General features: G+C 46.4%; 1 protein-coding gene across 3 annotated transcripts in view; it reads left to right on the top strand.

Moving 5' to 3' along the window:
- The window catches only part of LOC139233736 (activating signal cointegrator 1-like), a 98,277-nt gene extending 88,878 nt beyond the window's left edge, over positions 1–9,399 (top strand). For all 3 annotated transcript variants that reach the window (XR_011588206.1, XR_011588207.1, XM_070864198.1), the window contains one exon: positions 8,996–9,399. Coding sequence is in view for 1 of the 3 variants with exons in the window: in XM_070864198.1 (XP_070720299.1) it covers positions 8,996–9,063 (68 nt within the window). In the remaining 2 variants the exon portion in view is untranslated. The remainder of the gene's footprint in view (positions 1–8,995) is intronic.
- The last annotated feature ends 15,746 nt before the right edge of the window (positions 9,400–25,145 follow it).

Genomic DNA, 25,145 nt, shown 5'->3' on the forward strand with positions numbered 1-25,145 from the left:
GAGTGAGACGGGGAAGGAGAGGGGGAGGGGAGGTGAGAGGAGAGCGCGAGACGGGGGAAGGAGTGCGAGAGGGTGGTGAGAGGAGAGAGCGAGACGGGGGAAGAAGAGAGAAAGAGGGGGGGAGGGGGAGGAGAGAGGGGGGAGGGGGAGGAGAGAGAGAGGGGGAAAGAGAGGGGGGGAGGGGGGGAGGGAGGGAGGGGGGGGAGAGGGCTGGAGGGGAGGGAGGGGGGGAGAGAGAGGGGTGGAGGGGGGGGAGAGGGAGGGGGGAAGGGAGGGGGGGAAGAGAGAGGGGAGGGGAGGGGAGAGAGAGGGGGGGAGAGAGAGAGATGGGGGAGGGGAGAGAGAGAGGGGGGAGGGGGGAGAAAGGGGGGGAAGAAGAGAGACTGGGAGGGGGGAGAGAGAGAGAGACTGGGGGTGGGAGAAAGAAAGAGAGAGAAAGACTGGGGGAGTGTGGGGGAGGGAGAGAGAGATATAGGTGGGTGCGGAATCGGAGAGGAGAGAGGGAACTCGGAAGACTGATCACGTTCTTACACCCTCTTCAAGCGATATCGTTAGAGTGGATGAAATCCAGAAGTCACGACACTGTCACTATTCACTTTATACCCAATAAACCTGTTAACAATATGTACACAATGCCCCATCTCTGGTGGGGGGGCGGGAGAGGGGGGGCAGGGTGGGTGTGTAAAGTCATCTACTTGCGCTGGGGTAAGGCACTTTGGCTGGGGGAGAGATGCACTTTTTTAAAAATTTTTCGTATCCAATCTTTCCAATTCTTTGTCAAATCACAAACGCCAGAGGTCACCTTGCACACATCAAGGATCACCCTGCGCTAATGCACTTGCGCTGGGATAAGGTACTGCGGCTGGGGGAGGGATGCACTTGCGCTGGGATAAGGTACTGCGGCTGGGGGAGGGATGCACTTGCGCTGGGATAAGGTACTTTGGCTGGGGGAGGGATGTGTTCTTTCTGACTTTCGAAGTCTAAATGGATCATGTTACAATGTGCAAAGCTCGGTTGGGAGGTTCATTCACACATTCCAGAGAAACATCAGGGTGTGGTTTATCCTCCAAAGGGACCAATCAGCAATTGGTCATGTGATAATGAAGAGCCAATCAGAGAAAAGGCTGCAATTCAGTTCGTACAAATAGACGCAGCTCTATTTGTGGGACCTTGGCATTCTCCATCCCTCATGGCTGAGGAGGCTCAGTCGTTCAGTATATTCAAGACACAGATTGATAGATTTTCGGATTTTAAGGAAATCAAAGGCTATGAGGCTAGTGCAGGAAGGTGGAGTTGAAGTAGGAGATCAGCCATGACCTTATTGAATGGCGGAGCAGGATCGATGGGCCGAATGTTAATGCATAGAGAATAGTGGATTCTTAGGATGGATGATTGAGCTACAATTACATCAAGAAAAAGATGAGGCTCGAGTGGTTTATAACTTTTATCTAAGCCATTTATCGAGGTCACTGCTTTGCCAAACCTCACTAAATTATCTGCGGCTCAGTATTGCAAGATTTGTTTTCCCACAGAGTGGTGAAAATCTGAAATAGGCTCCCAGAAAAAGCAATGCTAGTAACTATCTGACTACTAATAGTTTTGAAGTTTATAATGATTAGTATGGATGTGCATTATCAAATATGTGGAGAACACAAATGATTCCTACACTTCATGGACCTGGGGAATGTAATCATGTAATTGTAGGTTGTAATGTTAAATTCATGCACTGCTGCTTTGCTATATTGGTCTGTCAGAAATGTTGCCATGTTTTATCATCTCAGTAGCTTACCTTTATTTCAGAATCTCCCCTGGGAGAGTGAAATGACTTGGATAGATTTGGTGATGAGCAAATGGTGGTCTGACACGGGAAGAGCTTGGCTATAACTGGTTGTATCTTCTGTATGTTCCTGACTTTATACTCGAGATTGCCCTGATTTGAATTCCTGTAATGCAATTCATTTCATGGTGTCCACAGTTATTTAACGTATACGTTGATGCTAGTTGTAAAATAGTTTTTGCTTCTAGGTTCTACCTTTTATCATAGATACATAGGTTACAGAATTACCTCATACATCATTTCTTAAAAGCCGCTTCAAAAATATACTCTAATATTTCTCCCCCCTCCCCCCTCCTCCCTCCTCCCTCACAATAAAAATGCCGTGAAGAATCTTTCAATTCTATTCCCTCCCAACAAAATCCTTCTCTTTTCATTTTCGGTCTTATAAAGTGACGGCTTGTGATTCATAGAATCATAGAAATTTACAGCACGGAAGGAGACCATTTTGGCCCATCGTGTCCATGCCGGCCGCCACTCAGCCTAATCCCACTTTCCAGCTCTAGGTCCGCAGCCCTGCTGTAGGTTACGGCACTTTATAAGTGCACATCCAGGTACTTTTTAAATGTGGTGAGGGTTTCTGCCTCTTCCGTCCTTTCAGGCCCCCACCACCGTCTGGATGAAGAAATTTCCCCTCATATCTCCTCTATTCCCCTCCCCAATTACTTTAATCTCTGCTCCCTGGTTGTTGACCCCTCTGCCAAGGGAAACAGGTCCTCCTTATCCACTCTATCCAGGCCCCTCATAATTTTATACACCTCAATAAAGTCTCCCCTCAGCCGCCTCTGTTCCAAAGAAAACAGACCCAGTCTATCCAATCTTTCCTCATAGCCAAAATTCTCTAGTGCAGGCAAAATTCTTGTAAATCACTTCAGCACCCTTTCCAGTGCAATTACATATTTTCTGTAATATGACCAGAACTGCACACACAACGGCCTAACCAGTATTTTATACAGTTCAAGCATAACCTCCTTGCTCTTGTATTCCATGCCTCGACTAATAAAGGCAAGTATTCCATATGCCTTCTTAACCACATTATCTACCTGGCCTGCTACCTTCAGGGATCTGTGGACCTGCACTTTGTTCCTCTACACTTTTCAGTGTTGTACCATTTAATGTATATTTCCTTGCCTTGTTAGACCTCCCCAAATGCATTACCTCACACTTATCGGCATTGTATTACATTTGCCACTGTTCTGCCACCTGACCAGTACATTGGACACTGCAGCCCGAGAACACCATCAGCAATATATCCAGAATATTAACCAGTATTCCACACCTGGATCAGATTTCCAAATTTCCGAAAGGATATACTTGCTTTAGAGACTGTTCAGAGAAGGTTCACTAGGTTGATTCCGGGGAGGAGGGTGTTGACTTATGAGGAAAGGTTGAGTAGGTTGGGCCTCCACTCATTGGAAGTCAGAAGAATGAGAGGATGAGAGGTGATCTTATCGAATAAGATTCTGAGGGGGCTTGACAGGGTGGATGCAGAGAGGATGTTTCCATTGATGGGGGAGACTAGAACTAGAGGGCATAATCTTAGAATAAGGGGCCACCCATTTAAAACTGAGATGAGGAGAAATTTCTTCTGTGGAATTCGCTGCCTCAGAGAGTTGTGGAAGCTGGGACATTGAATAAATTTAAGACAGAAATATACAGTTTCTTAAACGATAAGGGGTTATGGGGAGCGGGTGGGGAAGTGGAGCTGAATCCATGATCAGATCAGCCATGATCGTATTAAATGGCGGAGCAGGCTCGAGGGGCTGTATGGCCTACTCCTGCTCCTATTTCTTATATTCTTATATCTTCCTGCAGTCGACAGCTTTCTTCTTCTTTATCAACCCCACAGCCTATTTTCGGTGATTGGTGACTCAAATTCTGTGGTAAACAAGTTGTTGATTACTCAGGAACTGACTGTTCATGGTCTACTTCTCTTGCCAAAGATCTTGGTTCCTGGAGATACCACAGTTGATCCAATGCTCCTTGGAGCTGTTCTAATGACCTCTTTGTTGGCGATGGAATAAGAGAAATACCATAACCAAGGTGCAACAAGGCTATGCTCTGAGGATCATTACATAAGAACATAGGAAATAGGAGCAGGAGTCGGCCATTTGGTCCCTCGAGCCTGCTCCGCAATTCAATACGATCATGGCTAATCTGATCTTGACCTCAACTCCACTTCTCCGCCCGCTCCCCATAACCCTCGACTCCCTTATCGTTCAAAAATCTGTCTATCTCCACCTTAAATCCATTCAATGACCCAGCCTTCACAGCTCTCTGGGGCAGAGAATTCCAAAGATTCACGACCATCTGAGAGATGAAATTCCTTTTTAAATGTGCGATTTAGATGTTATCCCATCAGAAAAAGAATTAATGCATTTTTCTGCTTCTCTCTTGGAGTCCTGCCAAATCACCTTGTTCTCAATTTGTGTCACTAACTTTTATGTAATGTCCCGCTAATTGATAGAGAAATTAGATACCTTTCCAAAATCAGCACAGACTGGAAATGTAGTTTTGCTCTTTGATCTTGAACGTGTAATTGGATTTCACCTCTCAATGGAGAAAAAAATATGGTCCTGCTGCTCGTGTGTTGTGTAGCCTCCCAGCCCTTTTCAAAAACTATTAATCACTGGGAACTCCACTGTGTACACAGGAATAGAGTGGTTTGTCCATGTGTGTGGATGATATAGATGGCTGCAGTAATATGCAGATTTGACAATCAGTTCACGCACCAATGCAAGTGAATAAATGTTGTGGTTGAAGCCCGATGTGCTCAGCACTGATGTCTTTCTTTAGTATACCGAGTCGTTCGCTGGGTAAAAGTGTAGCATTGCATTTGGAACAGGAGGTCAAAGCTAGCGGACAAATTGGCCAGCCAGCACGAGGCATTGCTTTTATGGATAGGCACTTGATGTCAGTTTTCATTAGCTCTGAGATCGAATGCCTTGATTCAATATAGTATTAATTCCCTTCCTTGCCTTCCCCCAGCTACTTGCATTTGTATCTTTGCTCGTGGCTGCCAGATTGACTTACGCACACATTTTCCCCTGCCCCCTCTGAGTGGGGAACCACGTTGCCTTTGCTCCGACTGCCAAGACAAGGCGAGGATCTATTAACATAACACAAAAAATAGCAGCAGGAGTAGGCCATACGGCCCCTCGAGCCTGCTCCGCCATTTAATACGATCATGGCTGATCTGATCATGGACTCAGCTCCACTTCCCATTAGCCCCTTATCGTTTAAGAAACTGTCTATTTATTCAATGTCCCAGCTTCCACAGGTCTCAGAGGCAGCAAATTCCACAGATTTACAACCCTCTCAGTTTTAAATGGACGGCCCCTTATTCTAAGATCGTGCCCTCGAGTTCTAGTCTTCCCCATCAGTGGAAACATCCTCTCAGCATCCACCTTGTCAAGCCCCCTCATAATCTTATACGTTTCGATAAGATCACCTCTCATTCTTCTGATTTCCAATGAGTATAGGCCCAACCTATTCAACCTTTCTTCATAAGTCAATCTCCTCATCTTCGGAATCAACCTAGTGAACCTTCTCTGAACTGCCTCCAAAGCAACTATATCCTTTCATAAATATGGAAACCAAACTGCACGCAGTATTCCAGGTGTGGCCTCACCAATACCCTGTATAACTGTAGCAAGACTTTCCTGCTTTTATACTCCATCCCCTTTGCAATAAAGGCCAAGATTCCATTGGCCTTCCTGATTACTTGCTGTACCTGCATACTATACTTTTGTGTTTCATGCACAAGTACCCCCAGGTCCCGCTGTACTGCAGCAATTTGCAACTTTCTCCATTTAAATAATAACTTGCTCTTTGTTTTTTTTTCTGCCAAAGTGCACACTTTCCAACATTATACTCCATCTGCCACATTTTTGCCCACTCACTTAGCCTGTGTATGTCCTTTTTCAGATTTTTTGTGTCCTCCTCACACATTGCTTTTCCTCCCATCTTTGTATCATCAGCAAACTTGGCTACGTTACACTCAGTCCCTTCTTTCAAGTCGTTAATATAGATTGTAAATAGTTGGGGTCCCAGCACTGATCCCTGCGGCACCCCACTAGTTACTGATCACCAACCAGAGAATGAACCATTTATCCCGACTCTCTGTTCTCCGTTAGTTAGCCAATCCTCAATCCATGCTAATATATTGCCCCCAACCCCATGATCTTTTATCTTGTGCAGTCACCTTTTATGTGGCACCTTGTCAAATGCCTTCTGGAAGTCCAAATACACCACATCCACTGGTTCCCCTTTATCCACCCTGTTCGTTACATCCTCAAAGAATTCCAGCAAATTGGAGTGCCTGGAATGTAAACGTTGGGATTCAGAGCAGTGTCGGTGATAAAGCTCCTTCGAGCCAAGAATCTTGCTTTGTGTTAACAAGAAGGGGGGAAACAGGCTCAAGGATTCTGCTGCGGATGTAAGCATAGTCGCAGAAAGCATGAAGTCACGATGATTGCCGCACAAGTATGGAACAGCATTCTTAATGAGTGTACGACTCTGCCCCATCAGGGGACACATCCAAGGGGAATTGGTCATATCATGACTTTGGGCTGGGTGCAGATCATGTACCTTGAAGAGAATAGGACTCCAATGCTGTGATAAACAGGAATTTCTGCACAACTCTATCTTTCTTGCTGATCTCAAGATAATTAAGAAGTTTTCCTTTCACAGCCACATGAAATCCCAAAGCATTTTACAACCAGTGAAGTACATTGGAAGAGCAGTCGCATTAGTGTTGTAGGAAATGCGGCAGCCAATTTGCGCACAGCAGGAACTCAAACAGCAATGAGGTAATATCCAGAATATCTGTTTTAGTGACACATAATGCGGGAGATATTCAGTAGCTCAGGCAACATTTGTGAAGAGAGAAAAGCAGTTAGCATTTCAGGTCGACAACCTTTCATTAGAACTGGAAAAAGTTGGAGAAGTAACAGGTTGTAAGCATAAGAACATAAGAAATAGGAATTTGAGTCACCAATCACCTAAAATAGGCTGTGTGGTTGATAAAGAAGAAGAAAGCTGTCGACTGCAGGAAGATACAAGAACATAAGAAATAGGAGCAGGAGTAGGCCATACAGCCCCTCGAGCCTGCTCCGCCATTTAATAAGATCATGGCTGATCCGATCATGGACTTAGCTCCATTTCCCCGCCCGCTCCCCATAACCCCTTATCACCTTATCGTTTAAGAAACTGTCTATTTCTGTCTTAAATTTATTCAATGTCCCAGCTTTCACAGCTCTCTGAGGCAGCGAATTCCACAGATGTGCAGAGGCGGGGGAGGGGAGGACAAAACTAAAGAGAGGGTCAGTGATGGGGTGGAAAGCAGGAGAGATTAAAAGACAAAAGGGATGACGATGCGTGGCGAAAGGGGGGTGGAAATGGGACAAGTAAAGGAACAAGACCCCTTGTAACATCTCATCTGAAATACGGCACCTCCGACAGTGCTGCACTGGGGAGTGTTGGGCCGAGATTATGAGGCTCGAGTCCGTGAGGTGGAGCACGACCGAGGCGAAGAGTGCTCCCTCTGAGCCGAGGCTGACAACAGAATGCAAGAGTAATTTGTTGTGTTCATGGCCATGGTTTTTGGGGCTGACCATGTACACTGGGGAAAGAGCAAATTCGGGAAAATTGTGGCACCCAGCCAGTCCAAGGCTTTGCTCTTAAGATGACAAGACTGATGGCCCCTCAGCTCCTCTCGTTACTGTACTAGTCTCCGAACAAATCTTCTATACCAAAGCCTTTGCAACTGCAAATGAACAAGGTTTGCCCTATGCAGCAGAGCAGGTCTCCAGTTGTCTTGGTTAACCCTTGCCACTGGATAAAGGCCTAGCTCTGTCAAGCCCGTGTGGTGGCTGGTGTGCAACGGTCACCACACATTAAAAAAATCCACGCACAGGCATCTTCCACCCCCTCAATTGGAGTTCAGGACTGGAACACCGGGTCCTTCATCGAAACATCTGTGAACTCTTGGAAGTCATCCTCGTTCGAGGGACCACCTATGGGGGGGACAGAGTACCTCATTTATTTCCAAGGTTCCTGTTGCGGTGATGTCTGGGTTGCATCACGCTCAGCGTTACTGAACCTCATCCCGGCTCTCTGCTCCTCACAAGCCTGGGAGCGGGGTGATGGTTGACCAATGCCACAACGGTTGAAGCAAGGTTTGTATTCCAAGGACTTGTCAAAATACAGATTATTCGGCAGTGGATTTGGATGGAACGGAAGAATCTTTCCTTTTCTTCTAAAGAAAAGTCTTCTCTTCAGCTGCTATCGCATTGCAATCATCACCACGAAACAACTTTGGAAAGCAGAAGGAAAAAAACGTATTCTCACCAAATCATTTTGAGGACTGTTTGTGATAGCTGGTTTAATGTGCTATCATGTTCAGTTTTATAGAATGGGCCTGCCCAGTAACTGACCCCACTGGACCTAAAATCTATTATAGTTGATTAATCAAAGAAATTGTTTTTGCTCTCTGAGTCACCACCTGTTTTCAGTAGCTTGGTGCATTCACACATAATGGGCATTCTTCATTTTGTGGTTTGTAATTAATAGTAATGAACGGAGATTTTGATACGGCAGAGCCAATTGTATAGAGGGCAGAAACTATTTGTTTAACGATAGTCATTAATGCATTGGTTTATTTGTACTCAAATAAGAATAGCCGTCCTAAATAACTTTATAATTGGCTGATCGAATTGTTTGACAACCAATTTAACTTGGGTTTAGTGGATCTGCTTGTTTGAAACCACACATGGGATGACTTTGGTCTTCTCTCTCGTAACCTGGTGTCCTGTGGAGGAGGTTTGTCTTGTTCTTGACTCCAATAACCACATCTTGCATCTTTGTAAAAGCCAGGTGTTGCTGGGCTTAACATTTGTGGGGAAACAGACAGGGCCCATGGTCGAGGCTTATTTGAAACCTATAAATGTCATCCTAAATGAGCCATGGGACATAATTGTCTTATTCGATGCCCACCTGTAACCCACATTCAATATCAGAAACGTAACCAGTTAAAGGTTTATTGGAAAAACATAGCAGTCTTGCTTGTGGAATAACGAGAAACTTCAGTGGTAAATGCCAAACATACTGTATTTCTAGCTTGATCTCTCACTAAATGCATTTGTTTTGTGTTCATTACAGGGAAATTGGACTCCAAGATTCATCAAGGAATGAAGAAGGGGTTAATGCGACAGAAACAGATTGCGTAGCGGAAAAGAAAGCAAACGGGATTGGTCTTGATCTGGATTGAGTTGTGGATGGAAGCCCCACAGCTGGTGATTTAACAGTCTATCATAAAATCTGCAGCAACCCTCCACTGCATTAACCAGTGACAACCCAGGAATCTAGGAGCCTCGCTGTTTAATAATCCCATCGACAAGAAATTCAAAAATCTGGTAATTTAAAGGAAAATACTGCGTTCCAATAATCTTGCTGCAAGATTGCTCTCCTGAGGCAGAGAAGAGAATCCCTGAGATTTCTGCAATTTAAAAATAGAAGTCTGTTCAGCTTTCCTTGCTTCATTGATTAAAAGAGTTGGCACAATGTCTGGAGCCTCTTTTTCTCTGACCCTGCTTTCCAGCAACACACAAACTTGAAATGTTATACTTTGCTTCATTTTGAGTCCTTCACAAACATTGGTTGATGGGTTCGAGGGAAATCATCATAGGCAGTACCTCGGAATCGAGGAAGACTTGCTTCCACTCTAAAAGTGAGTTCTCAGGTGACTGTACAGTCCAATATAGGAATTACAGTCTCTGTCACAGGTGGGACAGACAGTGGTTGAGCAATAAGGGAGTAAAGGGTTACGGGGAGCGGGCGGGGAAGTGGAGCTGAGTCCATGATCAGATCAGCCATGATCTTATTAAATGGCGGAGCAGGCTTGAGGGGCCGAATGGCCTAATCCTGCTCCTATTTCTTATGTTTCTTACGAAGGAAAGGATGGGTGGGGAGTCTGGTTTTCCACATGCTCCTTCCGCTGTCTGCGTTTGGTTTCTGCATACTCTCGGCAATCGGTTATCTTAGCATCAGCCTTGACAGTTGCGATTCACTGTCCTAGCTTTAAAAAAAAAACAAATGATTCTCGGGATGTGGGAGTCACTAGCAATGCCAGCGTTTATTGCCCATCCCTAGTTGCTCTGAGTAGGTGATGGTGGGACCTCTTGAACTGCTGATAACTTTGATACAACTGTGTGGCTCGCTTGACCATTTCAGAGGTAAAGAGACCTTAGTGTGGGAGTGGATTCACACATCGTCCAGACCGAGTAAGAACAGTCGGTTTTGTTGCACTGCTTAATTGCACTGTTGTGTGCTGGATTTAGATCTAGACAGTGATGTTACAGAAAATATGAGAATATCGCTCCATGCAGCAGCCTTGCATGTGCCATCAAATAGAAATGCACAGCAGTAGGCTTAGATGTGCTCAATCATCGACTTGGCAATTCGCGACTTGGCCACTGATAGAACCAGAGAACAAACAGCCATTGAGACTAAAAGCAGATCATGCTGGAAATACTCAGCAGGCTCGAGGGGCCGTATGACCTACTCCTGCTATTTCTTATATCAGGCAGCATCGGTGGAGAGAGAAAGAGTGGACGTTTCAGCTTGATGGCTCTGCGTCAGAACTGGAAAAAGTTAGAGCTGTGACAGGTTTTTAAGCAAGTGCAGGGGTAGAGAAAGGGAGGGGAGGAAGGGGAGGGGAGGATAGAACAAAAGGGAAGGTCTGTGATAGGGTGGAAGGCAGGAGAGATTAGAGAGACAAAACGGGATGTTGGTGCGAGGCAAAAGGAGATGGCCAGTGGGACAAGTTAAGAAACAAAAGATGAATTCCAGCATCCACAATATTTTTCTTTTGCATAATGTGATATCTTTAAATGGCTGAGCGCCATGGATATAACAAATGCTATGGGACATGACAATATCCCGTCTGTGTTGCTGAAGACTTGTGTTCCAGAACTAGCCGTGCCTCCAGCCAAGCTGTTCCAGTACAGCTACAACACTGGCATCTACCCAATAATGTGGAAACTTGTCCAGGTATGTCCTGTCCACAGAGAGCAGGACAAATCCAATTCAGCCAATTATCGCCCCATCAGTCTACTCTCAATCATCAGCATCAAGTCAAGATCATCCCTGTGCTTTCTGACCGACATTGGCTCCTAGTTAAACAACACTTCAATTTCAAAATTCTCATCCTTGTTTACAAATCACTCTATGGCCTTGCCCCTCCCTATCTCTGTAATCTTTTTCAGCCTCACAAGCGCACAAGATCTCTGCATTCCTCAAATTCTGGCCTCTTGAACATCCCTCATTATAACTGCTCAACCATCGGTGGACATGCCTTCAGCTGCCTGGGCCCTAAACTCTGGAACTCTCCACCTCTCTATCTCTCTTTCCTCCTTTGAGACGCTCTTAAAACCTACCTCTTTGACCAAGCTTTTGGTCATTGGCCTTAATTTAGTCTTTTGTGGCTCGGTGTCAGATTTGTCTGTTTTATCTTGTTACACTGCTGTGAAGCGCCTTGAGATGTTTTACTACGTTAAAGGCGCTATATAAATACAAGTTATTATTATAAGTGATGGAAGATGTCGTCAACAGTGCGATTAAGTGGCACTTACCAATAACCTGCTCACCAATGCTCAGTTTGGTTTCCACTGGGATCACTCGACTCCAGACCTCATTACAGCCTTAGTTCAAACATGGACAAAGGAGCTGATCCCAGAGGTGAGGTGAGAGTGACTGCCCTTGACATCAAGGCAGCATTTGACCGAGTGTGGCATGAAAGAGCCCAAGTAAAATTGAAGTCAATGGGAACTCTCCTCTGGCTGGAATCATACTTAGCACAAAGAAAGATGGTTGTTGGAGGTAAATCATCACAGCCCCAGGACATATCTGCAGGAATTCCTCAGGGCAATGTCCTAGGCCCAACCATCTTCAGCTGCTTCATCAATGACCTTTCCTCCATCATAAGGTCAGAAGTGGGGATGTTCGTTGATGACTGCACAGTGTTCAGTTCTATTCACAACTCCTCAGATAATGAAGCAGTCCGTGCCCGCATGCAGCAAGACCTGGACAACATTCAGGCTTGGGCTGATAAGTGGCAAATAACATTTGCACCACACAAGTACCAAGCAATGACTCACCAACAAGCGAGAGTCTAACCATCTTCCCTTGATATCCAATGGCATTACCATCGCCAAATCTCCCATCATCAACATCCTGGGGGTCACCATTGATCAGAAGCTTAACTAGACCAGCCATATGAATACTGTGCCAACAAGAGCAGGTTCGAGACTGACGAGTGTCTCACGTCTTGACTTCCCAAAACCTTGAAGCAGGAGTCGGCCATTCGGCCCCTCGAGCCTATTCCACCACTCTATAAGATCATGGCTGATCTGATCTTGGGCTTCACTTCCCTGCCCGTTCCCTATAACCCTTCACTCTCTTATCTATCAAAAATCTGTCTATCTCTGTCTTAAATATATTCAATTGACCCAGCTTCCACAGCTCTCTGGGGCAGAGAATTCCACAGATTTACGACCCTCTGAGAAGAAATTTCTCCTCATCTCAGTTCTAAATGGGCGGCCCCTTATTCTTAAACTATGCCCCCTCGTCTCCGAGGCAAGAGTGCCACTCACTGAGCCAAAACTGACACTATAGAGGAGAAGACCATGTTTGCAACATGGTAATATTTTCATGTCCATGTTCAACACGTGGCTTATGCTCAACCTGTCAGTGTGGAGGATGCATGTCGTTTGAAGAATGTGAGCATATGGGGGAGATCTTTTGCTAACTGACTGCATGGCTAGACCTTTATGTACCAAATGATACTTGCCACTTTCAGAAATATTTGAGCACAGTTTGGCCGATTTACAAAATGCACCGAGAACAGCAGTCCGAATAAAACCGCCAGAATATTCATTTCTTCATTCGTTGAGTACATTCAACAACAACAACAACAACCTGTATTTGTATAGCGCCTTTAACATAGTGAAACGTCCCAAGGCGCTTCACAGGACTATTATGAGATTTCAAAATTTGACACCTCATAAGCAGAAATTAGGTAAGATGACCAAAAGCTTGGCCAAAGAGGTCGGTTTTAAGGAGCATCTTGAAGGAGGAAAAAGAGGTGGCGAGGTTTAGGCAGGGAGTTCCAGAGCTTGGGGCCCAGGCAACAGAAGGCACGGCCACCGATGGTGGAGTAATTATAATCAGGGATGCTCAGGAGGGAAGAATTAGAGAAGCGCAGACATCTCGGGGGGGGGGGGGGTGGAGGCGTTGTGGGTCTGGAGGAGATTACAGAGATAGGGAGGGGCGAGGCCATGGAGAGATTTGAAAATAAGGATGAGAATTTTTGAAATCGAGGCGTTGCTGAACCAGGAGCCAATGTAGGTCAGCGAGCCCTGGGGTGATGAGTGAGCGGGACTTGGTGAGTTAGGGCACGAGCTGCCGAGACAGGTTGATAAATTTTGGGAAATTAAGGGATGTTGCGATCATGCGGGAAGGTGGAGTTGAGGTTGGAGCAGGCTCGAGGGGCCTACTCCAGCTCCTATTTCTTATGTTCTTCTGAAAACTTAAAAGAAGCAAAATAATGGAGTGAAGGCTGCCCTACCAATGAATTGTTGCTCTTTTTATAGGAATTTCTCGATGAAGCAGACCAACGTCCATCTAGTTCTCCTTCTAACACCCTGGTCGTCTCATGATGCAATGATAATAGAGTTATTGACTAATCATAGCAATCAACCTCTATCAATTAGTCGACAACAGACCCAGGCATGACTCAAGAAAAGAATGATGGTGGAGAACCATGGGAACCATAGGTCCAAAGTTTCTCCCAATCATGCTGCACTTACCACATCATACCTCAAATTACTCATATAATTTATCACGCAATGTTTTTTTTATCTGAGTGAAATCTATCTCATTTGCATTTCAATGAATCAATATCAACTGTTTCCACTGCCGACCTGGTTGTTCCATAACAACAAGTGTGAGGAGCTTATGGTCTTCATTGTCTCAAAGATTGAAACCATCCAATCAGCTGCCTCTGCCACCTCCCTTCCTTCCCCTAGCCCACTGGGCCAAATGTCCTCTAAGATTGACCCCTTCCCTAGCCCTGAACACGCATCTCTCTCCAGTTTCTCTCCGATCTCCCCTCTTGACCTCTTCACGCTCATCTTGTCCATGAGACTCACTTCCTGCTCCCTTGACCCTATTCCCAATAAACTGCTGACCACCCAACTTTCTTTTTTGGCTCCCATGTTAGCCGATATTGTTAACGGCTTGTCTCCTCAGGTACTGTTCCCCTCTCCTTCAAATCTGCCGTCATCACCCCTCTCCTCAAAAAACCCAACCCTTGACCTCACTGCGTTTGCTAGGTATCGCCCCATCTCCAACCTCCCGTTCCTCTCCGAAGTCCTTGAATGGGTTGTTGCCTCCCAAATTCATGCCCATCTTTCCCGGAACTCTATGTTTGAATCCCTTCAATCTGGTTTCCGCCCCTGCCACAGTACTGAAATGTCTCTCATCAAAGACACAAATGACATCCTTTGTAACTGTGACAAAGGTAAACTATCCCTCCTCGTCCTTCTTAACAATGTCGGCTAGCATGGGAGCCAAAAAAGGAAGTTGGGTGCTCAGCAGTTTAGTGGGAATAGGGTCAAGGGAGCAGGAAGTGGGTCTCACGGACAAGCTGAGCTCGGAGAGAAACTAGAGAGAGATGCGAGTTCAGGGTTAGAGCAGGGGGGCACCTCAGAGGAAGTTTGACACGGTCCATCCTCCTCCAACACCTCTCCACCATCGTCCAGCTGGGTGGACTGCACTCACCTGGTTCCATTCTTATCTATCTTATCGTAGCCAGAAAATCTCCCACAATAGCTTCTCTTCCCACTCCCGCATCGTTACCTCTGGTCTCCCCCATGGATCTATCCTTGGCCCCCTCCTATTTCTCATCTACATGTTGCCCCTTGGCGACATCATCCGGAAACACAGTGTCAGTTTCCACATGTACACTGACGACACCCAACTCTACCTCACCACCACTAGTCTCTAAATTGTCAGACTGCTTGTCCGACATCCAGTACTGGATGAGCAGAAATTTTCTCCAATTAAATATTGGGCAGGCCGAAGCCATTGTTTTTGGTTCCCGCCACAAACTGCGTTCCCTAACCACTGACTCCATCCCTCTCCCTAACATCTGTCTGAGGCTGAACCAGACTGTTCGCAATCTAGGCATCATATTTGATCCTGAAATGAGCTTCCGTCCACATATCCGCGGCATAACTAAAACCGCCTATTTCTACCTCCGCCCTTACCTCAGCTCATCTGCCGCTGAAACCCTCATCTACACCTTTGTTACCTCTAGACTTGACTACTCCAATGCACTCCTGGCTAGCCTCCCACATTCTATCCCACGTAACCTTGAGGTGATCCAAAACTCAGCAGCCCGTGTCCTAACTTGCACCGAGTCCCGCTCACCCATCACCCCCTGTGCTCGCTGACATACATTGGCTTCCAGTTAAGCAACGCCTCAATTTCAAAATTCTCACCCTTGTTTACAAATCCCTCCATGGCCTCGCCCCTCCCTATCTCTGTAATCTCCTTCAGCCTCACAATCCTCCGAGATCTCCACTCCTTAAATTCTGCCCTCTTGAGCATCCCTGATTATAACTGCTCAATCATTTGTGGCTGTGCCTTCAGATGCTTCGGGCCCAAGCTCTGGAACTCTCTCCCTAAAAAGAAAGACTTGCATTTATATAGCATTTAGTCTTGCACGACCAAAGTGCTTTACAGCCAATGAAGTACTTTTGGAGTATGGTCACTGTTGTAACGTGGGAAACGCGACAGCCAACTTGCGCACAGCAAGCTCCCACAAACAGCAATGTGATAATGACCAGATCATCTGTTTTTGTTATCTTGATTGAGGGATAAATGTTGGCCAGGACACTGGAGATAAGTCCCCTGCTCTTCTTCAAAATAGTGCCATGGGATCTTTTACATCCACCTGGGAGAGCAGATGGGAATTCGGTTTAACGTCTCATCCAAAAGACGACACCTCCGACAGTGCAGCACTCCCTCAGTACGGCCTTGGAGTGTCAGCCAAAACCTCTCCACCTCTCTACCTTTCCTTCCTCCTTTAAGATGCTCCTTAAAACCTACCCACTTTGACCAAGCTTTTGGTCAGCTGCCGTAATTTCTTATGTGGCTCAGTGTCAAATTTATTCGTTTTGTCTTATAACAGTCCTGTGAAGCACCTTGGGACGTTTTACTACGTTAAAGGCGCTATATAAATACAAGTTGTTGTTATTGATTGACCACTCGCTCACTGAAATATTGTTTCCGCAGATTAGCTTTGAATTTACCCCTTCAATCGCAGGCTGTGTTCTCTGGTTCTCCTGTTCTGGGCAAGGTGGAACCACTTGTCATGGTCGATGTTATCCAATCCCTTTAGAATCCTCAGAACAGCAATCACGTCACCTCTCAACCTTTCCCAGTGAGACCATGCCCAATTTACATAATCGCTCCTCAGTCCAATCCCTCCATCCCCTCACTCATTCTGGTCGCTCTCTTCTGTATGCTGGATGTGAAAAAGATGCTGCAGTCACCAGTGGGTCCATCCTTGAAGGATATATTTTTAGCGTGCGGCAGCCCTAGCCAGAAATCGATGCAGTCCCAGCCTACAAGACCATCAGCAGGCCAGGGTCATTGGAGGGAGCAACCTGCGACAGCATACCACTGCAGGGAGCAGCGCGTGCTGCTGCAGGAGGACGACGGCTGATTGCAGTGTGAGTAAGTACAGCAGGAGCGGCGAGGTCGGGGCGAAGGAGCAGCTAAGAGTTCGTAGAGGGATGTGATCGGGGCCCAGGAGAGGCGAGAGTTCGGGGTCCAGGAGAGGCGAGGGCCCAGGGGCAGCACGGACCAGCCCACACTGCGATATGTGCGCACTAGGTCCGTGCAGCAGAGCTAGTCTCCAGTCGTCTTGGGAAACCCTTGTCACTGGACCAAGACCTAGCTCTGTCAAGCCCGTGTGGTGGCTAGTGTACAACGGTCACCACACGTTAAAAAAATCCACACACAGGCATCTTCCACCCTTCAGGATGTAGTTCGGGATCTGGAATATTAGGTCCTTCATTGAAACACCTGTGAATTCATCCTTTTTCGGCGTGGAAGCAAGTCATCCTCGTTTCGAGGGACTGCCTATGATGATGATAATGATTTTTAATACAAAGACCAGCAGAATATGAATAGGGGTGGCTGATGATTTCATGATATTTTTTCTCTCCCTCCTCCCGTTACCCCATCTCTATTTTTTCAACCAGCCTCTAACATTAACACAATCCTCTGTGGTGACAAATCTGTAAACAGTTCCACTAAAGCAGTTCATGCAATGAGACCTGAGTGTCATAGTACATCAGTCATTGAAAGTTGGCATGCAGGTACAGCAGGCAGTAAAGAAAGCAAATGGCATGCTGGCCTTCATAGCAAGACGATTTGAGTATAGGAGCAGGGAGGTCTTACTGCAGTTGTACAGGGCCTTGCTAAGACCACACCTTGAGTATTGTGTGCAGTATTGGTCTCCTAATCTGAGGAAGGACATTCTTGCTATTGAGGGGGAGTGCAGCGAAGGTTCACTAGACTGATTCCCGGGATGGCAGGACTGACATATGAAGAAACACTGGATCGACTAGGCTTATATTCACTGGAATTTCGAAGAATGAGAGGGGATCTCATAGAAACATATAACATTCTGACGGGACGGGACAGGTTAGATGCAGGAAGAATGTTTTCGATGTTGGGGAAGTCCAGAACCAGGGGTCACAGTCTAAGGATAAGGGGTAAGCCATTTAGGACCGAGATGAGGAGAAACTTTTTCACTCAGAGAGTTGTAAACCTGTGGAATTCTCTACCACAGAAAGTTGTTGAGGCCAGTTCGTTGGATATATTCAAAAGGGAGTTAGATGTGGCCCTTACGGCTAAAGGGATCAAGGGGTATGGAGAGAAGGCAGGAATGGGGTACTGAAGTTGCATGATCAGCCATGATCATATTGAATGGTGGTGCAGGTTTGAAGGGCCGAATGGCCTACTCCTGCACCTATTTTCAATGTTTCTATGCTTCTCTAGTAAGCTTGAATGATAAAGGGAAGATAAACAGCTCCTCATTATTAGGGGTGAGACACCTCGTTATGTCATATATCTATTTTTCCCCCTCAGTATCTCTAACATGCTTCGGATCCAGTTTGACAGATGGGGCCATTTATTTGCTGCAAATAGCGCCGTGCAAAGCAGTCATTAAGAGATGGGTGAGAAGGAACTTGAAATGATTCCTCCTCGCTCCCTGTGGAGATGCACCTGAGGCGCTCCCCGTGACTGCCTGTTTGGGATTGAGGACTTCTGGTGTAAGCGTTTGCAGGTACAAACCTGGGTCCTACCGCTCTACTGAACAGTACATTGATGCTTGAAACCATGCTGTACTGCACCATCCCCCTCTCCTACCCATCCACCCACCTTCCTATTACTTAATTCCAACGCCGTGCACACTACTGCACATCCATATCCTTATCACAGAATCATAGATACTTATGTCTCGGAAGGAGGTCATTTCGACCCATCGAGTCCGTGCCGGCCGACAAAGAGCCATCCAGCCTAATCCAACTTTCCAGCTTTTGGTCCGTAGCCCTGTAGATTATGGCACTTCAAGTGCACATACAAGCACTTTTTAAATGCGATGAAGGCTTCTGCCTCTACCACCATTTCAGGCAGTGAGTTCCAGACCCACAACACCCTTTGCTTGAAATCATCATCATCATAGGCGGCCCCTCGAACGAGGGTGACTTGCTTCCATGTGAGTTCACAGATGTTTCAATGAAGGACCCGATGTTCCAGTCCTGAACTCCAGTTGAAGGGGTGGAAGATGCCTGTGCGGGATTTTTTTAACGTGGGGTGACCGTTGCTCACCAGCCACCACACGGGCTTGACAGAGCTAGGTCTTGGTCCAGTGGCAAGGGTTAACCAGGACGACTGGAAACTTGCTCTGCTGCACGAACTAGTGTGGGCTGGCCCGTGCTGCTTGAAATAAGCTCTCCTAAACTCCCCTTCTACCAATTACTTTAAATCTGTGCCCGATGGTTTTTATTTTCATGTTGAGTTTTATCCCTCCCCACTCTTGCACATGTCCCAACAAAATAAACACAAAAATTCTATGTGATGGAGTTCACTGAAGTTTGGGATTGTAAAAATACATTTATTTGGTGGTAAAGGATTTTTAGAGTAATTAAGTCTATTTTGTTCATGCTATATTATGGCAGTTCTCCATAAATACTGGATACATATTCCAGTACTCGGAAAACAATCAGTAAAAGACTTACTCATAATCAACGAAAAAGATCAAATAAAAACTGTTAGTCATTAAACAAGATTAATAGAACTTTCTGACGCATTAATTAATATAATTATGCGTCTTACTGTGCAGTGACTGGCGTTTGAGCAAGGCTGTTTTCAATTCCTTTTTGATATTTTAAAAATAGGCTAACTGTCGCATTCTGAGATTGATGAATAGCTAAAGTAATTCTGTTTTTTTTTTAAAGAGATGCTCATTAGTTTAATGCCTGATTTCAGTTGAAATTGTAACTGTGTTGTGGTGCGGTGAGGGAGCCCCTAGTTCATCCGCTTGCAAAAATTGATATAAACTCAAACTCAGATGAATTAATTGTACATTGTGGCGTAGACATTAATAATTCATTATTTTTGTGCTTTTGCCTGAGGGGGGGGGCGATACTTTTGTTTCGTGGGGAATGTAAGAGTGAAGTCCTGCATTTGTAACTAATAGGATTATCTTAATGTCCTGTTAGTTCGATTTTAAAATGCTCTGCATCTTCATTTTCTGCCTCACTCTGCTGGATTCTGGCTGTGAGGGTGGGCAAACAATCTTCAAACCCTCCAGCAATGCTGCTCAGTCCCTTGTTGCAATCAGCACGCTCATACACTCTGCAGCAAATGCCAGATCCAACCTCAGTAAATTAGACACTTGACATCGAAAATGTCTGCATCATTAAAATTTAGTGATGCTAGCTCTGGCACCATCATCAAAGGCAGTCCCTCGAAATCGAGCAAGACTTGCTTCCACTCTAAAAGTGAGTTCTCAGGTGACTGAACAGTCCAATACGGGAATTACAGTCTCTGTCACAGGTGGGACAGACAGTGGTTGAAGGAAAGGGGTGGGTGGGACTGGTTTGCCGCACGCTCCTTCCGCTGCCTGCGTTTGATTTCTGCATGCTCTCGGCGATGAGACTCGAGGTGCTCAGCGCCCTCCCGGATGCACTTCCTCCACTTAGGGTGGTCTTTGGCCAGGGACTCCCAGGTGTCGGTGGGGATGTTGCATTTCATCAAGGAGGCTTTGAGGGTGTCCTTGAAACGTTTCCTCTGCCCACCTGGGGCTTGCTTGCCGTGTAGGAGTTCCGAGTAGAGCGCTTGCTTTGGGAGTCTCGTGTCGGGCATGCAGATGATGTGGCCTGCCCAGCAGAGCTGATCGAGTGTGGTCACAGCTTCGATGCTGGGGATGTTGGCCTGATCGAGGACACTAACGTTGGTGCGTCTGTCCTCCCAGGGGATTTGCAGGATCTTGCGGAGACATCGTTAGTGGTATCTCTCCAGCGATTTGAGCTCTGACATAATGTGGGTTGGAATGTGTTATCAGTCACATTTGGAGTTGCCAACTCTGGGTGGGGGTACTCCAGGAAGTCTCATCACATGACCTTCCATCTCAAACTATTCCGGACCTCCCCCACACTCCCGCCATTGGTTGCCCGACCTGTCCATCCTCGCGGTGTCCCACCCTCACGGCCAATCGGAAAGCAAACACTCTATGTTACCTGATTGGATAATTCCAGACAGTTTGGCCAATCAGCCTTTTCCCCCCTCCCCTCACCCCCCTCACCTCTTATTTATTTTCAAAATAATAAACCAAAGTGTCAAAATAATTTTTTTTTATGTAGAATTTTATTTCATGCACCTGTGATTTTTCTCCTGGGCAATGTCTGGGAGATTAATCTTCAGTTCCTGGAGAGCCCAGGGCAATCCCGGGGCGGGGCACCGCGTGGATGGGCAGTTCGTGCAACCAATGGCGGGAGTGAATGGAGGTCACTGTGGGCAGCAACAGGCTGCTTGGAAAGGTTCGATTTCACAACCAGCAGCAGCTGCCACAGCGCTCACAAGTGTTTTTGGCTCAAGTGTTATTTTACTCTCCCAACATAAAACACACTATCAGATTTTACCTCCATGTTATGGAGCTTGCTTTGGATTCTCGGGCAATAATATGCCGTTTGATCGTGTGCCCGCTGCTCATTTATTCTGCTACAATTGATCAATGACTTCTTTTGGCAGGCAGTGATTGTGGGGTACCGCAAGGTTCTGTGCTGGGGCCCCAGCTGTTTACATTGTACATTAATGATTTAGACGAGGGGATTAAATGTAGTATCTCCAAATGTGCGGATGACACTAAGTTGGGTGGCAGTGTGAGCTGCGAGGAGGATGCTGTGAGGCTGCAGAGCGACTTGGATAGGTTAGGTGAGTGGGCAAATGCATGGCAGATGAAGTATAATGTGGATAAATGTGAGGTTATCCACTTTGGTGGTAAAAACAGAGAGACAGACTATTATCTGAATGGTGACAGATTAGGAAAAGGGGAGGTGCAACGAGACCTGGGTGTCATGGTACATCAGTCATTGAAGGTTGGCATGCAGGTGCAGCAGGCGGTTAAGAAAGCAAATGGCATGTTGGCCTTCATAGCGAGGGGATTTGAGTACAGGGGCAGGGAGGTGTTGCTACAGTTGTACAGGGCCTTGGTGAGGCCACACCTGGAGTATTGTGTACAGTTTTGGTCTCCTAACCTGAGGAAGGACATTCTTGCTATTGAGGGAGTGCAGCGAAGGTTCACCAGACTGATTCCCGGGATGGCGGGACTGACCTATCAAGAAAGACTGGATCAACTGGGCTTGTATTCACTGGAGTTCAGAAGAATGAGAGGGGACCTCATAGAAACATTTAAAATTCTGACGGGGTTAGACAGGTTAGATGCAGGAAGAATGTTCCCAATGTTGGGGAAGTCCAGAACCAGAGGTCACAGTCTAAGGATAAGGGGTAAGCCATTTAGGACCGAGATGCGGAGAAACTTCTTCACCCAGAGAGTGGTGAACCTGTGGAATTCTCTACCACAGAAAGTTGTTGAGGCCAATTCACTAAATATATTCAAAAATGAGTTAGATGAGGTCCTTACTACTAGGGGGATCAAGGGGTATGGCGAGAAAGCAGGAATGGGGTACTGAAGTTGAATGTTCAGCCATGAACTCATTGAATGGCGGTGCAGGTTAGAAGGGCCGAATGGCCTACTCCTGCACCTATTTTCTATGTTTCTATGTTTCTATGTTTCTGTACTCTTGCATTTATATAGCGCCTTTCACAACCTCAGCAAGTCCCAAAGCGCTTCACAGCCAATTAATTACTTTTGGAGTGTAGCCACTGTTGTAATGTAGCAAACGTGGCTGCAATTTGTGCACAGCAAGCTCCCACAAACAGCAATGTGATATTGTCCAGGTAATCGGCTTAGTGATGTTGGTTGAGGGATAAATATTGGCCAGGACACTGGGAAGAATTCCCCTGCTCGTTTTCATATTGCTGTGTGATCTTTTATGTCCACCTGATTGAGCAGATGGGGCCTCGGTTTAGCTTCTCATCTGAAAGAGGGCACCTCCGACAGTGCAGCGCTCCCTCAGTGAGCAGTCACCAGGAACTGCCGTGGTCCAAGGAGAAGGTTCAAGATCACCTACTCTGGACGAGGGATGGACAATAATTGCAGCCTGGCTAACATTATCCTCATCACAAGAACAAAATCAAAAATTTCAGATAAACGGAGTAAATGTGATTTTAAATCTGGCTTCATCGAGCTGTTTTCTGTTGTAGTGGTGTCTTATACACATTATCGCCTGCGTAATTAGGATGTCAGTCATGGATGGATTCTCCTTGTGTCAAGAACCCTCTTGAGAAAATAATTGCGCCAAAATTTGCATGATGGCTAAAACTGTCTGTTTCGAATGCTGAGGTGTGTACATTAACAGTTCACCAGTGGACCCATCATCATCGGCAGTCCCTCGAAGCGAGGATGACTAATGCATTGATTGTTGAGCTCCTGAAGCCTAATCTTTGCAGGAAGATACTAACCCCTCAGACATTGACACCTCGCCCACTAGTTGTGATGGTAGGGTCGGAGTTGCAACATGAAAGGATTCCCGAAGCATAAATCACTGCTCTGCTTTCGTTCTGACTGGAGATCTCAACCCTGTGGATTTGAAATTTGCATCATTCACAGGCTACTTTGCAATGCGTAAGCCGGAAAGACCGTTTCATACAGAAGTCCTGCCGTATATCAAGGTGTGTAAGAAATACATTCTGTCGTCTTTTTCTTCTGTATGGCAGTAGCAAAGCAAATCAAACGTCAATATCCAAGTTGGATATCCAGGCCGCAGCTTCCGGTGTAACAGCGTGGATATCCTGTAGGCTGCCTGTGAATTCCCTCGGAGGGCAGTGCTCGATGATGTGCTCCAGGGTCTGATTAGGAGCTCCACAGTCACATGATGGGGATGCTTTAATCTTCCACTTGGAGAAGGTGGCAGCATCGACCGTGACCGGTTCTGAGGCGGTTGATGGGTGTCCACTGTTTGCGAGGAAAGTTTGATCCTTCAGGTTGTACTGTGGGGCCCTCTGTAAGGAATCCATTCCGTACGTCACAGTTCTTCCAAGCATTTCGCCGTCGGTCATCGAGGCTGAGGGGAGATCGCTGAAGGGCTTCGGTAACAGTCCAAAATGGCTGTCTAGATTTGAGACGGGTTGGTGGTAGGTTGTTCATGTCGGCCTGGATCGGCCTGTCTTTGCTGGTGTAATGGTTGTATTCTCTGGAGACTGTATATTCGCGGCGTAGGTGTGGTGATGCGATGTTTGCAAGCACGGGCAGCCAAGGTGTTGATGTCGATAAAAGCATGCCGGTGATAATTCTTGCATTTATATAGCACCTGTTACGTGGTCAGACATTCCAAGGCCCGTCACAGGAGCGTAATCAGACAAAGAAGGAGACATGAGGACAGGTGGGTTATAAGGAGGAGAGGCAAACAGGTTTGGGAGGGAATTCCAGAGCTTAGGGCCTATTTTGATGATGTCACAACTGTCAGTAGTGGGCCAGTAGAAGTGAGGGATGCACAAAAGGCCAGAGTTGGAGGAATGCAGAATTCTCTGAGGGTTACAGGGCTGAAGGAGGTTACATGAGGATAAAAAATGTTTCAATGATGGGGTTGGTGGATCAGGAGCCAATGTCAGCGAGCACAAGGGTGATGGGGAACAGGACTTGATGCAAGTTAGGTTAGCATCGAAGCACTGACCACGCTCGACCAGCTCCGTTGGGTGGGCCACATTGTCCGCATGCCCGATACAAGCGCTCTACTCAGAACTCCTACGTGGCAAGCGAGCCCCAGGTGGGCAGAGGAAACGTTTCAAGGACACCCTCAAAGCCTCCTTGATAAAATGCAACATCCCCACCGACACCTGGGAGTCCCTGGCCAAAGACCACCCTAAGTGGAGGAAGAGCATCCGGGAGGGCACTGAGCACCTCGAGTCTCGTCGCCGAGAGCATGCAGAAATCAGGCGCAGGCAGCGGAAGGAGCGTGCGGCAAACCTGTCCCACCCACCCCTTCCCTCAATGACTATCTGTCCCACCTGTGACGGGGACTGTGGTTCCCGTATTGGACTATTCAGCCATCTGAGAACTCACTTTTGGAGTGGAAGCAAATCTTACATAGAAACATAGAAAATAGGTGCAGGAGTAGGCCATTCGGCCCTTCGAGCCTGCACCACCATTCAATGAGTTCATGGCTGAACATGCAACTTCAGTACCCCATTCCTGCTTTCTCGCCATATCCCTTGATCCCCCTAGTAGTAAGGACTACATCTAACTCCTTTTTGAATATATTTAGTGAATTGGCCTCAACAACTTCCTGAGATAGAGAATTCCACAGGTTCACCGCTCTCTGGGTGAAATCTTCCTCGATTTCGAAGGACTGCCTATAATGATGGGAAACGCGACTTGATGCGAGTTAGGATATGGGTAGCCGAGTTTTGTGAAAGGATTAATTCTGCCTTTATTGTTCTAAGTCATGCACTTTCAGTAATTGCAGTGGTTTTCCAATGCTGTGCTTTATCCCACCTACAATTAAATCTATTAGTGTTGGCATGGGTGCCTTGGTCTGATGGCCAACTT

Source organism: Pristiophorus japonicus, chromosome 21 (genome assembly GCF_044704955.1).
Source record: "Pristiophorus japonicus isolate sPriJap1 chromosome 21, sPriJap1.hap1, whole genome shotgun sequence".
NCBI lineage: Eukaryota > Metazoa > Chordata > Chondrichthyes > Pristiophoridae > Pristiophorus > Pristiophorus japonicus.